The sequence below is a fragment of the Artemia sp. Qi Xiang Cuo genome, chromosome 13, assembly GCF_049724085.1.
Source record: "Artemia sp. Qi Xiang Cuo chromosome 13, ASM4972408v1, whole genome shotgun sequence".
NCBI classification, from domain to species: domain Eukaryota; kingdom Metazoa; phylum Arthropoda; class Branchiopoda; order Anostraca; family Artemiidae; genus Artemia; species Artemia sp. Qi Xiang Cuo.
This window is the reverse complement of record NC_142806.1, coordinates 62,695,426-62,711,270: the sequence shown is the minus strand read 5'-3', so window position 1 is coordinate 62,711,270 and position 15,845 is coordinate 62,695,426. Positions and strand designations below refer to the sequence as shown.

Sequence of the window (15,845 nt, the reverse complement as noted above, 5' to 3'; positions counted from 1 at the left end):
TTGCTCCTAACGCAAGTTTATCGGATGAACCTATTTTGGACCCCCCCCCTAAGAAATCCTGGATCCACCCCTGGGTCATGTTTTTGAATTCACCAGGTGGCGTGTTTGTTAAATAGCTATTTTTCTTTACTACCGCTTGAATAGCACCTACTTCAATATTACCCCCTCTTGCCCCCCCCCCCCCAAAAAAAAAAAAAATAACTGTAGCTGCACCACTGATGCTATGAACTGGGGCAATAATATGATTTTGTTCAATATTATGAGATAAACAAATAGAAATCACGATGAATAATCAAGTTCAACTTAAAATAAAGTGAACTAACTACAAGCAGGAGTAGGGATAATAAAAAAAAGGTAAATATTGGTTTAAAAGTTTTGTCTAAACTGTTGTAATACATTTTACTGTGATATTTGAATAATAATATATTAGATAGCAAGATACGCTAGCATACACTATGATACACTAAAAAGTTCCAAAACAAGTAGGCCCTATAGGCTGCTTGCATTTGTCTGATAGGTCCTGACTGATAACACAGCTTTATTTTTTTTTTCATAAGAGTAGCTTCTTATATGCATATGCTACATCTTTTGGTTGCCACACCTTTCTTTTGTTCTAAATTAGCAATTATTAATCACGACCTTTTCCTTCCCCTCTTCTGTGGGTCTTTTGTAGGCTTTTGGGTGCTCTTCCTTGATTATCTAAGGGTATACCCTTATTCAAGTGCATGAATGTACAGTTGCATCAATAAGAAAAAGACTTATTGTCCTTTTCCCCTGTGTTTGGTAAAAAATGAATTTGTCGTTCCTGTCGGAAATATATTTTTCTGTTTGATTTTTTTTTTTAATTTGTAAACTATAATTACTTTTTTTTTTACAAATGTTCAAGATCATTTTCTAACAGTTATTATTCAAAGAAGAGCTTTTCAAGAATCATGCTTATCGTCACTCATCGTCCCAAGTGGTCCAAGATCAACAGAGAGACTAACTCGACCTGTCCCAAGGTCCAAAATGAGCCCTTCACTTGTCATTGTGGTTACACCATTCAGACAGGGTGTTCCATTTTCTAATGGCTCTGATGGACCTGACAAGGTTTCTTTGCTCATTTTAGATAAGAGCTCCTGTGCTTCCATCTGTTTGAATCTTAATTCTTGGCATTCAACCAACATCTGAAATACAGTAAGCTGTTTTAGCCGTTTTCAAATAAAACTCGTTTATTCCATTCCCACAGAAACTCGAAACCACTTATACTATATCATTTTTAGGTGTTATTTTAAACTTGGTTCCTTCATATATACAACATAAAATAGACTATAAAACATATAATAGACTATACATACATAAAATAAAACATAAAATAGACATAATATAAAACAAAAAACATAAAATAGACTATAAAACATAAAATAGACTATAAAACAGTGAGCTGCGAAAGGAATGAAAAATCGTAGGAAACACACGTTTTCAGTGTTGTGCCTATGACACTCTAACCCTTAGGATTTTCGAGGGGACTGTAGCCTTAATCTTTAAATAGTTTCTGAGACCACACTGGCTAATTATGATAAAATGAAAAAATAGGAAAAAAAGAGAAAAACGAGGATTATACAAGCCAGTGAAAAGTGTGGACTAAAATGCAAATATTTCGGTCAAGACCTCCGCTTGACCGTCCTCAGTGCACGAAGATAAGATAAAAATTACTCATAAAAATCTGAGGATGCTTTAAAAAATTCCAAACCTTAAAACAAAGCACAACTAAAATTTGATGTTTTGCCTTAATCTTGTTTGAGGAAACTTCTATTCGTTTGATTAATCAATCTAATTTGTGCTCGTTTTGAAATTAACTGGGTCATTCCTTTTAAGTTTTATAAGTCTTATATCTAATCTATTTTCTGCTGAGTAAATTCTGTTTGTTTAAGGTTAAATTAACGAACGATATTATTTCTACTTCTCTTAGATTTTATCACCACTTTTTATTCCTCATAGAAATATATTTTATGTAATTTCTGCGCTAAGGGCCTTTGTTGCGATTAGGAATTTGCTTTAAAATATGATTAAAACAATACCGTGGTGTAAATTAAAAACACGGGGGGAAGGGAGAGAACTCTGTTTTCAAGGTGATTGTCTTTTTTCTCTTTGTTTCTATATATATTATTATTTTAATTAGTCTGGGATGCTTCTAGGAACAGTTATGTAGGGTTTATTTTTTTCTTTTTCTTTTTTTATTATTAATTTAGAATGCCTTTATGAGTGTTTATGTAGTAAATCACTACGCGCTAGCAAAATTAAAATTTTTCCCTAGTGTAATAATTTATATCTGTAATAGTTTATATATTTTTTTTTATCATGTAAATAAAAAAGTAAAAAAAAGTCAATGACCAGTCTGCAATGGGTCTAAATAACAAAAATCTAATGCAAGGGAGAATTAGACCACATTGAGTGGTATGCAACGTGTACTGTTTGGGTTGCAATGTGTGTAATATAAAAACAAAAATATAACCTTATTCTTGAATATAATTCCCAAAATTGTTCATGCTTAAAATGGCAGGAGAGGGTAAACGTTAATCGGAGAAAGCAGGGGAGGGGGAGAAAAGATATTGAGTGGGACACATTTTACTTCTGCATTGCTATTACGGTTGGGGTGGGAGGATTTCGTAAGGAAAGATTCAAGGGAAATAAGAACTTCCTGGGAGGGTGCAAAGTGGGAGGTTTTGAATAGGTTGGGATGGAGGTGGAGTGTGCGTAGCTGTGTTGGCCTCACGTGGCTTGGTGAGTTGTTAGTAGCAGCAGTATTATTATATTCATGTCTTTTAAAATTAAACATCAAATTCAGGAGCCTGAATCCAGTCAGAAAAGAAACAATCGATGGACATTATTACCAGTGGTTTGAACGAATAGCATTCAAAAAGAACAAAACTTAAAACTATAATCATAGGCAGCGCAGCAGCGGTGCCTAAGTAAAGAACGATGTTGCCACAATGTATTATTTATTTTTTCTTTTTTTCCTCCATACCCGGGCACTTCGTATCGAAGGAGTTGTCGCAGAAACTTCGAAAATAGCTCACTCTATTGGAAATTGGAGTGGCTAGTGCCCGTTTTTAATAGTCGAAAGTGATTGGAGGGCAACTAGCCCCCAATGCCCATCATTCCCCCAAACATATCCAATCAAAATTTTGAGATAACCATTTTGTTCAGCGTAGTTGCTTTACAGATAGAAAATGTGTTTATGAGGAGGGCACTCCCCCACAACCCTTGGGGCAAGGGTTTGGAGGCGGATGAAGTTCGTCCGGAAAGAGGCAGACTATGTCTGCTGACCACGTGCCTCTGGATATGGGGTTTTCCCTAACTAAACGCTCCATGTTAATGGGCAGCCTCAACCTTATGGGGTGGGTGGCGCCCACTCCAGGGACTTTCAGTATCTAGGCAAGTCCTATCTCTAATTAGATCCCAGGCCTAGGGTCGGTTGGGCTTGCAACCCTCCACCCGAAAATTTTACCGCAACAAAAAACGATGATACTGCCTCAGATGACCTACCCTCCCTTGACCTTCCACGACCCCAGCATGTCCCTGGACCGATTTCAGACCATCGAATGAACCTTTTTGACGAGGGTGGAATACGACTCGCCACCTGGAACGTACTCACACTCAACTTTCCTGGAGCTAAATCAATGCTTGCCTATGAGCTAAAACGCTTCAATATAGCTGTGGCTGGCCTTACGGAAACCTGCCTTGTCGGAAGAGAGTCCGAAGATATTGGTGAAGAATATCAGCAGATCTGGTCTGGTTACCCAAAAAGCAAGACAAATGGTGTAGGCCTCGCGCTGAACGCTAGAGCCAAGAGATGCCTTCTGTATAAACAAATTTCAGATAGAATACTGATGGCTCAGCTCCAGCACAAGCATGGAAAGTGGACAATTATTGTATGCTATGCTCCCACCAATCCTAGTCCTGCGGAAGTGAAGGATCAGTTCTATGCGGAGCTCTCAGCGACCCTGTCTAGAGTCCCACCCCACGACATCGTCACTCTTCTGGGAGACCTTAACGCGACGGTAAATGACAGGGTAAATGACACTTCAAACACGCTTTTTCAGAGACGAGATATACACAAATACACCTGGTATAGTAACAACGGCCAGACAAAGAAGATGAGCGATTATGTTATGATCTCGGGTCGCTGGCGCTCGTCGATAACAAGTTGCCGGACTTATAGGTCGGCCGAGCTTGGAAACACAGACCATAGGATGGTAGTATCCACACTCAGGCTACGCGTGAGAGCACAAGGACAAGAAAGACGGCCTCTCAAGCTCGATCTGAGTAGTCTGGCTACATCTCAGATGCAACAGAAGTATGCTCTCGATATCTCTAACCGGTTTAGCCGGTTATAACACAAGAATAAACCCTGGATATCCCAGGAGACTCTGTCTGTAATCGAGCTGCGCCGAAAGGCCCGTTTAGTAAAGAATATACCAGAGTACAGACAACTCAATGGCATGAGCAAGATCCTACTGCACAGTGATAGGACGACCATTGTTAACAAGAAAGCCAGCGATCTTGAAGATGCTTCAAGGAAAAGAGACACCTGCTCCCTGTAACAATACCTCCGCGAGCTGACGGAAGGGAAGACTTCAACCGTGAGCCGTGTTTTTTCTGCTGACGGAAGCATGCCGGATGACGATGCAGGCCAACACTCTGCATGGAGCAGTCACTTCTCAACGCTTCTGAATGCCGAGGCAGTTGCTCATCCCGACCCTGATCTGATTCAAGCAGCAATGACCACACCCGAGGCTACTTCCTACGTCGTATCGCAACCGTTTACCACCTTTGAGATCCAAAATGCTGTAAAACGGTTAAATAATAATTGAGCCCCCGGCGTCTGTGGTATTTCTGCAGAACTCCTCAAGTACGGGGATGCAGCGATGATTCTGTGGCTCCAGATAATCTTCTCAGCTGTATGGACAACGGAAAGCATACCGAATGACTGGCGTGCTGGCATCATATTGCCGTTCTGGAAACGTAAGTACAACCGTCAAATCTGCTCCAACTATCGTGGGATCACGCTTCTCTCCGTTCCTGGTAAACTCTTCGCCATGTCACTCGTGGACAGGTGTTCCACCTTTTTGCGTAGAAAGAGAAGAGTCCAGCAGGCCGGATTCATCCCCGGCAGGTCGACAACGGAGCAAATGTTTACTATGCGCCAGTTGATCGAGAAGACGTGAGAGTTCCACCAAAAAGCGTACATGGACTTTAAGGCTGCCTTCAATTCTGTTGATCGCCGTTCACTTTGGCTGATACTAAGAACTACGGGTCTACCCAAGAAATATTGCTCACTCTTTAAAAAGCTGTATGAGGATACGGAAAGCTGTGTGCAAGTCAATGGAAGATGCAGTCCCACATTCTTGGTGGACTGGCGTCCGGCAAGATTCCGCCGCCGCTCCCGAGCTTTTCAACTGCGTCATAGACCATGTTATGGCCAGCACGATGAATCACCTTCAATTCGGTCTTCAGTTCGGAGACCAGGTATTCTCTGATGCTGACTTCACCGATGACATAGCGCTAGTTGTGAGCACCGTCGATAAGATGACCAAAGCTCTCCAGGTGCTCTCAGAAGAAGCCTCGAAAGTTGGACTGAACATCAACTGGCAGAAAACCAAAGTTATGCTCCTTGAGCCCCCCACGTCCCGTTCTACTGTAAAGAAAGTCAACATCGGAAGCAACCGAGTAGATGTGGTTGAAGACTTCTCTTACCTGGGATCTATTCTGTCGAATGATGGCTTGATCACAAAAGAGCTTATATCTCGAATTGCCAAAGCTTCAGCACTTGTTGGGAGGCTTAGCAGCATCTGGCGAAAGCCAAATATAAGCCGCTTTACCAAAATGCGCATCTACAATGCATCAGTTAGCACCGTCCTGCTGTATGGAGCGGAGACGTGGCCAGCTTCCAAATCTATCCTCACTGCCGTCAATGTCGCTCAGACGAAACATCTCCGAAGAATCGAAAGACTTCACTGGACTGACTTCGTTAGCAACCAGACTCTCCAATCACGTACGGCTCAAACTTCTATATCGACGCAGCTCGCCCAGCGTACTGTTCGGTGGTACGGCCACCTCCTTCGCATGCCACGCGACACCCCAGCACGGGTTGCATTCGACTCCAACCCCACCCTAAACGAATGGAAACGAACCAGAGGACGCTCACCCACTTGGTGGAAAGACAAAGCCGATGAATTCCTCACCCAAGCCCACATCCCAGTGGAAGAAGCTGTGATCCTGGCAAGCGATAGGTCAACCTGGAGGCGCCTAGTCTCATCGTTCTCTACGCCGAACCCTCGGCAGGAGCCTTAAGTCAAGTCAAGTTAAGTCAAGCATATAAGAACGATGTTAACACAATGTATAATTTATTATTTTTTTCTTTAGAGTAAGGCACTTCGTATCGAAGAAGTTGTCGTAGAAACTTCAAAAGGGCTCATTCAATTGGAAGTTGGAGTGGCTTGTGCCCTTTTTAATAGTCGAAAATGATTGGAGGGCAACTAAACCCCCCCACGCCCATCATTCCCCCAAACACATCCTATCAAAATTTTGAGATAGTCATTTGGTTCAGCGTAGTTGTTTTCCAAATAGAAAATATGTTTTGAGGAGGACATTCCCCCACAACCCCCGGGGCAAGGGTTTTAAGTTATGCCCTGGGGGCATATAAGGTTCTTATAGAAAGCGTTGTCGTAAAAACTTCAAAAAACGCTCATTCGATCGGAAATTCAAAGGACTAGTGCCGTAGTTAATAGTCAAAATTCGATTGGAAAGGCAAAAGTCGATTGGAGGGCAACTAGCCCCCCCCCCGCCCATCATTCCCCCAAACACATTAAATCAAAATTTTGAGATTGCTATTTTGTTCAGCGTAGCTGATTTACAAATAGAAATTTTTTTTTGAGGAGGGCACTCCCTCACCACCCTCGGGGCAAGGGTTTTAAGTTATGCCTTGAGGGAATATAAGAAAGATGTTGGCACAATGTATCGTTTATTATTTTTTTCCCCTTAGATCAGGGCACTTCGTATCGAAGAAATTATCGTCGAAACTTCGAAAAGGGCTGATTCAGTTGGAAATTGGAGTGGCTTGTGCCCTTTTTAATAGTCAAAAGTGATTGGAAGGCAACTAACAGCCCTTCCACGCCCATCATTCCCCCAAATATATCCAATCAAAATGTTGAGATAACCATTTTGTTCAGCGTAGTTGATTTCCACACAGAAATTATTTTTTGAGGAGGACGCTCCCCCACAGCCTTCAGGGCAAGGGTTGTAAGTTATGCTCTGGCGGCATATAAGGTTTTATAGAAGGCATTGCTCGTAGAAACTTCAAAAAAGGCTCATTCGATTGGAAATTCAAAGGGCTAGTGCCCTTTTTAATAGTCGAAAGGGATTGGAGGGCAAGTAACCCCCTTCGAATGCCCACCTTTTCCCCAAAACACATCCAATCAAAATTTTGAGATAGCCATTTTATTCAACGTAGTTTTAAGTTCTGTAAATTAGGTCTTTGAGGATGACAAAGGTTTGTCCTCACAGCCCTCAGGACAAAGGTTGTAAGTTATGCCCTGGGGGAATATAAAGTATTTTTAGAACGCGTTGTCGTAGATACTTCAAAAAGGGCTTATTTGATTAGAAATTGAAATGGCTAGTGCCCTTTTTAATAGTCGAAAGTAATTGGAAGGCAACTAACACCATTTCTACGCCCACCATTTCCCCAAACACATCCAATCAAAATTTCAGGAAAGTTCAGGAAATTATACCTTTGAGCAGGGCACTCCCCCCAAAGTCTTCAGGGCAAGGGTTATAAGTTATGCCCTGGGGGCATATAAGATTTCACTGAAATCTTTTTTTTCTTTTATCCAGTGGTATTTGGTCCTCCTTTCTGCGTTTCCTTTTCTTTTTCGATTTCTTAATAAATGGTTGGTGATACGTCAAGTAATGGATAGAATCAAACCGGTTATTGTTTCCTTTTAGCACACATCAAAGAAAAAAAAAATCAATCCTGTTTCTTTCTTCTTTTGTTATATCCAAGCCTCCTTGCTTATTTGTAATCTAATTTGTCCCTATTTCTCTATTATTCCTTCACTTTACTACCTATCTATCGTACCTCTTACTCGACGTTCCACAGCTTTCCCCTTTTATAATTCCTCACATACATAATTTTTTCTCTCCTAGTACATTTTATCTACCTTTTTTCTAAATTTTTTTTTCATTCATACGATTCTCCAACCATTAATTTACCATACAATAATTTTAAAATTCTCATTCTAGCTACCCACGGCGGCAAGGGGCCGCTCCCATTCATTAGGCCTATAACATATGACATTAAAATACAAATTTATAATGCATATATGTTTTGTAATTTAAAATACATTCACTTTTCTAATAACACTTTAAAAGACTTTTTACATATATATATATATATATATAAATAAAAGAAAAAAATGAAAAATTTAACGCCGTTTTTTTTTTTTAATACATCACATTTCAAAAAACTCTACTCTCCCTAGGCCTTGTGTTGTAAGGTAGCTAAAATAATCCTCAAAAAAATTCCAAAAATCAAATATTTCACAATCCAGATGAATCGTATCCCCCTCAACACATAAAATAAATTCCACTAGTTTAAAATAAATTCCAAGCAGTCATTAAAAAATGACCAAATCTATAATCTATAATCTAAAAATTCATAAAATCCTATATTATTTCTACATTCTCTAAAAATTTACTCAATTTTTTTTTTCATAAATATAAACTCCATTAATTCAAACCTAACTCATCAAATCTATGACCTCAAATCTAAACCCTACAATCTAAGTCCCAAATACTTCAAATCTAAACTCTATGATATTTTTTTTTTTTATTTATTTATATTTTTTTACATCACACTAACTCCTATATTATTTTTACATTCCATAAAACTATATTCAATCATAAGCCCCATACATTATAATTATTCAATTAAATTCAAATCCTACCTAATATATAAACTTAAAACTACTGAACAAATCCTTAATCTAACTATTATAATCTAAAAATTTTAATCAAACTCAAAAATCAAACCCTTCCATAACGGTTCGAAATATTTAATTTAAAATCTAATCTTATTCCATAAATATATATTCCATCTTTCCTTTATTTTTTATACCAAAATTAAAAACTCCTTTTTCTAATCTTCTACCTAGATCCTTACCACAAAATGAAAAAACAAACATCCTACAAATGTAAAACTTTAAACCCTTAAACCCTTTAATTTTTTCTCAACTCTCCTTTTATTATTATTATTTTTTCCCCTTTTTTTTAACAACACATCCTTGCCCACCAAGAAACAAAAACTATTCCTTTCTACTTTATATCAAACACGTCCTCTATTTTCTTAAACTTCATAATCTTTATCCTTTTCCATTCTGTTTCCACACGATTTATCACATCATAATCTTCCTTCTGCTTCTCTTTTTGCTTCCACGTGTAGTAACAAAAAAGCGATACTATGTACACTATTGTCCTTGTATGGGCCTCATCATCTACTTTAGGTAAACAGCTTTCTCTAAATTGATATCTTGTATTTTTACCTGTAAAACTTGCCAATAAATTCCCCAGTCCTGCTATATTTGTTTCTTATTTTTAACATTCTAACATTACGTGATATTCCGTTTTTAGTTTTTTCTCGCATAGCTTACAAAGGCCAATACTACCACTCATATTCATCTTTACTTTCGACTCTTCTTTGGGTAACAAACTATGCATAAAGAAAAACATATGTTCTTTAACTTTTGGCGGCAACAGGCAACTGTTGCCGCCAAAAGTGAGGAAACTGAAAAACAATAAAGCAGCTGGCACCTGTGGCATCTCTTCATAGCTACTTACTACGGGCTGCCATGCAATAACAATTTGGCGGGAGATGGTGTTTAGCGTAATCTGGCGCACTGAAGTTATACCGTCAGACTGGAAGAAAGAAATCATCGTGCCAGTGTTTAAGCGCAAGGGCAGCAAGAAGGATTGCAGCAGCTACTCTCTGTTCCTGGAAAGCTGTTTGCAGTGCTCCTGTTCAAACGTGCAATAAGTTTCTTACATGCTTTACTGCTTTACGACCAACAAGCCAAATTCCTGCCAGGAAGACCGACAACTGAACAGATTCACACGGTCAGACAGATCGTTGAGAAAACACTGGAATTCAACAGGAAAGCTTAGCTAGCTTTCATTCATTTCTGTTCTGCCTTTGACACTGTTGACAGACAGTCCCTTTGGCTAATCCTGAAGAAGTGGGCTTACCAAAAAAGATAGTCAGCCTCTTTAAAGAATTCTACAGCAGTAAAGAAAGCGCCGTCCTGATTAATAGGAAGCTTTCTTCTTCCTTCCCCATCAAAAATGGTGTACGGCAAGGATGCACTGCTGCCCTTGAGCTGTTTAACTGCGTCATCGACCACATTTTGAACGAGACCGTGTCACCATGTCAACCGTTTCGGCATAAGATATATCGGGAGGAGTTTGTCTGATGCTGACTTTGCCTACGATGTAGCGGTCCTTATCGAAAATATCGACCAGCTTAAGTCTGTACTGGAGACGCTCTCCTCCACTGCCTCCGCAGTTGGGCTGCAAATCAACTGGATGAAAACGAAAATCATGCCCGTAGAAAAGACCGCATCGGTATCACCCTTAACTATTGTGATCAACGGCCAAGCTGTTGACGTGGTAAGGCAGTTCACTTATCTCAGATCAATTATATCATCAAATGGCACACTTGACGCCAAAATCTCAGTCAGATGAGCCAAGACAAACTATGTATTCGGACGGCTCCTGAGAGCCGTCTTCCACAAACCGCAAATTAGTCGCCTTACAAAAGCCCGTATCTACAATGCCCCAGTCTCAAGCATCATGTTGTACTCTTCTGAGACATGGCCAGTAACCCAGACATAGCCAAGAAAGGTTGATTCTATCCAAACTAGACACCCGCGTTGAGTTGAAGGCTTCAAATGGTATGACAGGATCTGCAATACTGAGATCCTGAGGACCTTCAAGTTAGTAAACCTCTCCACCCAAGTAGAAGCTTGTTCTCTAAGATGGTACGGCTACTTACTCCGCCTCCCACCAACTATCCCTGCAAGGATCATATTGGACTTCAATCCCTCGATTGTCTGGAAACGTCCTTGAGGGAGGCCGCGCACCAGATGGCCTGATGTTATAATTCAACACCTCCCTCTTCAACCCCAACATCGACCCAAATGAGGCTCCATCCTTAGCCCTGGACAGGGCTGCTTGGAGAAGACTGACAGCGCTGTCAACCAGTTCCCTCTACGCTGGCGACCTTGCTGAGCAAGAGCGATAAGTCAAAGTAAGTCAAGTTCTTCACTATAAATACCATTTTCAATTATTTTTTTGTGGAGGAATCTGCTTCTTTTTTTCATAATATTCCTTAAGTTTTACTTTGTCAATTTTCCCACTTTTCTCAAGCGACATTCTTAATTTTTCTGTTTCATAAATTTCTTCGAATGCTTGATTATATTTTGGAGGCTATTTCTTTTCTTTTTTTTCCGTGCTTCATACGAAGCACTTGTTGGTGATTCTTTTTTCCTCATCACTTGTTCCAACATTGTCCTAATAAACAGTTCTTTCATCTTACATTCCACATTTATGACCTGAGGGCCTTCATGATTTCTATATATGACCATATTGTCTGTTTTCAATTTAGGTGGAAATTTTTCATTCCATTTGTACTGGTAAATTGCACTCACAATTTGTTTTAGATGTGTCTTTTTGGGTTTTGAAACAAAGGACAGATACCATAAAACTGGGCAAGCCTAAGTATTCACATACTGGGCTCTCTGGTGAACAGTCAGACCTCTTCCATATCCTTTTCTAAGGACATTTTTGAATTTCGATATTGCATTTATCCTATTTTCACTTTCCGCCCGGCTCCAACTTCTTTGAAAAAAAACATACCCAATATTTAAATTTTTGCCTTTCTCGGAATCCCCTCAAACACCTCTTCTACTTCGTCTCCCAGTGATAGCATTTTACACTTATTTCTATTGAGCTGTAGCTTGAAGATGTCCCAATATTCAACTATGCACCGAACGGCCACTTTGAAATCATCTTCAGTTTCTGTGTACGTTGTCAGATCATCTACAAAACTGTTCAACTTCATTGCCACATTTTCTGTTATAATGCCATTTATTTCCTTTTCTAGATATTTAAGTAACAGTTCAAAATATAGTGCAAAAAGTAAAAGGCTCAGCGGGCATCCTTGGCGCACTCCAATTTTTGCTTCAAATTCTCCTGTAACATCGTTATTCACACAGATTACCTGTACTATTTTTTCAATTATCCTATTTATTCGTTTTATGAATGTCTCGTGGAAACCGTAGTCATTCATGATCCATACTAGTATTTTTTTTTCTTATTTTATCGAAGATCTTTTTAATATCATAACTCTTTATCCTGTATTCTATTTTATTTTTTTCCTTTCGACTTCCTGCTTGCATTATTACGTCTCTTATGCTAGCCAATACATATGCTGTTTTACGGTTTTCCTGTCCTCCTCTTTGGTTTACACTTAGCATGGATGGTAGCACCTTTTTTAGACGGTTTGTTAATACTTTAGACATAATTCTGTAATCGCAATCTGTGATATTAACTAGCCTCCAGTTGTTCAAATCTTCAGGATTACCTTTTTTCGGTATTATTTTCATCATCCCTAAACACTGTATCTTGATATCATCGTTATTTAGTAATTCATTAAAAATATCTGCCAGATGTTCTGCGATTTCTTCGACATGTGTCTTATAAAATTCGTAAGGTATCAAACAGTTCGTGGTAACGAACTGTAAGTAAGGAGCGACCCGGCTCAATGATAACCGAAACTCTAAAAAACGGGATTTTGATACCAATAGATACATCAAAAGAATCAGATTTTAATTCTGATTTCAAATATATAAGTTTCATTAAGTTTAATCTTACCCATCAAAAGTTACGTGCCTGAGAAAATTTGGTTGATTTTCGAAAAAAGGGGGAAAGACCCCCTAAAAGTTATAGAACATTAGTGAAAATCACACCATCATATTCAACGTATCAGAGAACCCTACTGTAGAGGTTTCAAGCTCCTATCTACAAAAATGAGGAATTTTCCATTTTTTGCCAGAAGAAAGATCACGGATGCGTGTTTATTTGTTTGTTTGTTTGTTTGTTTTTTTTTTTGTTTTTTTTCCAGGGGTGATCGTATCGACCCAGTGGTCCTAGAATATCGTGGGAGGGCTCATTCGAACGGAAATTAAAAGTTCTAGTGCCCTTTTTAAGTGACCAAAAAAAATGGAGGGCAACTAGGCCCCCTCCAACGCTCATTTTTTTTCCAAAGTCACCCGATCACAATTCTGAGATAACCATTTTGTTCAGCATGGTCAAAAACATGATAAAAATATCTTTTAGGACGACTTAATCCCCCAAAGTCCCCGAGGGAAGGGCTGAAAGTTATGAACTTTACTCAATGTTAACATATAGTATTGGTTATTGGGAAGTATACAGACTTTTTCAGAGGAGATTTTTTCTGGTAGGTGGGGGAAGGAGAGGGTCGGGGGCTATATGGAAGGATCTGTCCATGAAGGAAGTTTTCATGGGGGACGGGACATTGCGATGAAGGGGGCGCCGGATTTCCCAGCATTATTAAAGAAAAAGATCAGGAATTAAATTAAAAAAAACAAGTTTTTCAACTGATCAACTGATTGTGATTAAGAGGTAATTTTTAAAGAACTGGAAAAAAAATTCGAACTATAGTTTAGAGAGCAGGGTATTGACTAGGGGGCGAACCCCCTAGTATACGTGTTAAAAATTTATGAATATAGAAGTTCGTTACGTAAGTTAATTCTAAGTTACGTATATTTATTACTAATAAAAACGTTCGTAAATAAAATTAAACAAGTTTCGAAAAAGCCATTTAACCAAATATAATGCAAATTTTGTTTTAATTATTCATGTACGGTGAGCCAAAATCAAAACCTGCATTAATTCAAAAACGTTCAAGAATTAAATAAAAAAAACATGTTTTTCTAACTGAAAGTAAGGAACGACGTTAAAACTTAAAACGAACAGAAATTATTCCGTATATGAAGGGGGCTGTCCCCTCCTCAACACCTCGCTCTTTACGCTAAAGTTTGACTTTCTCACAACTCTATTTTTTTAAACAATAAAAAAACTTTAGCGTAAAGAGCGAGGCGTTGGAGAGGGGACAGCCCCCTTCATATACGGAATAATTTCTGTTCGTTTTAAGTTTTAACGTCGTTCCTTACTTTCAGTTAAAAAAAACTTGTTTTTTTTATTTAATTCCATCAAGATCTGGTGTTTTATTGTTATCCGTCTCCATTATGACTTTTTTGTTTCTTCTTTTGTTAATTTCGCCGTTAGTATGGTATTTTCTTCCTCTGTCACTTGATTATATTCAATCTTCCGAGAGAATTCGTCCACTCTCTAATTTTCTTCTTCTGTTTCTCTTGTAAATACATTCTTGAAGAAAGATTTCACTTCTTTCATGATATCTTCCATTTTCTCAGTTGTTTCCCCATTTTTCTTTTTAACTCTTTTAAGATTAGTTTCTTCTGCTTGCTTTATCTCCTTGCAAATAAGTGCTGTTGTTAGTTGTTCATTCCTTATCTGGTCCTCCCATTTTGCTCTTATCCTAAAGGTTTCTGCCTTCTTTTGTTTTATTTCTCTTGTTTCTAGTATAGACTTGAAATATTCCTTATTTGAGTTTCTCCCTTCATATATCTCTCTTTTTAGTTTATAAACCATTCTGTAAATATTTGTCCGATAATTATAACTAATTTTTTATGTTTCTTCTAAAATTTCCTTTACCTCTCGGATAATTCTGGACTTCATCGTCCTTTTTCAGTATTTGGGTAATAACTTGGGATGTATTTCCTTCATCGATTTCGTTATCTTCCCTATCTTTGTCTTCCATTCATCACTTCTAAAGACTGCAGTATTCATTTTCCATGTAGATTACTGTATTCTTCCTTGCATTTTTTCATTTTTGTTTGTCACTAACACTGCATTGTGGTCCGTGAAAGACACTATCTTGTGTTCTATGTTTACCATACTTTGTAACATTACTTTTGATGCATAAACTCTGTCAAGTCTTGCTCCACCTCCATGTTTTCCTACCCAGTTTATTCTTGTAAAGCTGTTTATCCTCTTAAGTTCCTCCCAGACATCTATCAGTTTCAGCCCATTTATTAGCTCAATTAATGCTCTGCAAATATTCTCTTCTCGAGCTATGGCATCTACCTAACTTGTTACACAATTAAAATCTCCAAGTAATGTTAATTCATCAGTATTTTTGGGGATAAATACCGCAATGTTTTGCTACAAAATTTGATCTCTGTTTTCGCTATTTTGGGTTCTGGATGGGGCACAAACGTTGATACATGATCTTCTATTTATTACGCAAGTGATAATTCTTCCTTCGTTGTTGATTCTGAGATTTTTTTGCTCAAACTGCCGTTTATATACCACTGCTACACTACCGCCACCAATACAAGTGTTTTGTCAAGTATTTGTATTCGGGTTCTACACTTTTTAAATTATCAGTATCACTTTCTTGTATAAAAGCTAATTCTATACTTTCTGTCATCAGAAAGTCTCTTAAAAGCTGTTGTCTCATTCTTTTCTTCATTCCATTTACATTCAAACTTATAAGTTTTTTGAATTCAATTCTAATCTTGTTTCATTCTCCTCTTCTTTACCAGTTTTTGCTTTCCTGTTCTCTTTTTCTGAGCTACTAGATGATTTTGACGTATTCATTTATACTTCTACCACGTTCACCAATATATTGTCCACGTACTCATCCA

General features: G+C 38.4%; 1 protein-coding gene across 1 annotated transcript in view; it reads right to left on the bottom strand.

Moving 5' to 3' along the window:
• Nucleotides 1–426: 426 nt before the first annotated feature.
• Nucleotides 427–15,845, bottom strand: part of LOC148945529 (coiled-coil domain-containing protein 39-like) — a 107,237-nt gene continuing 91,818 nt past the window's right edge. Inside the window, exon 9 of the mRNA XM_089099258.1 lies at nucleotides 427–1,166. Within this exon, the coding sequence (XP_088955384.1) occupies nucleotides 924–1,166 (243 nt within the window). The 3' untranslated portion in view covers nucleotides 427–923. The remainder of the gene's footprint in view (nucleotides 1,167–15,845) is intronic.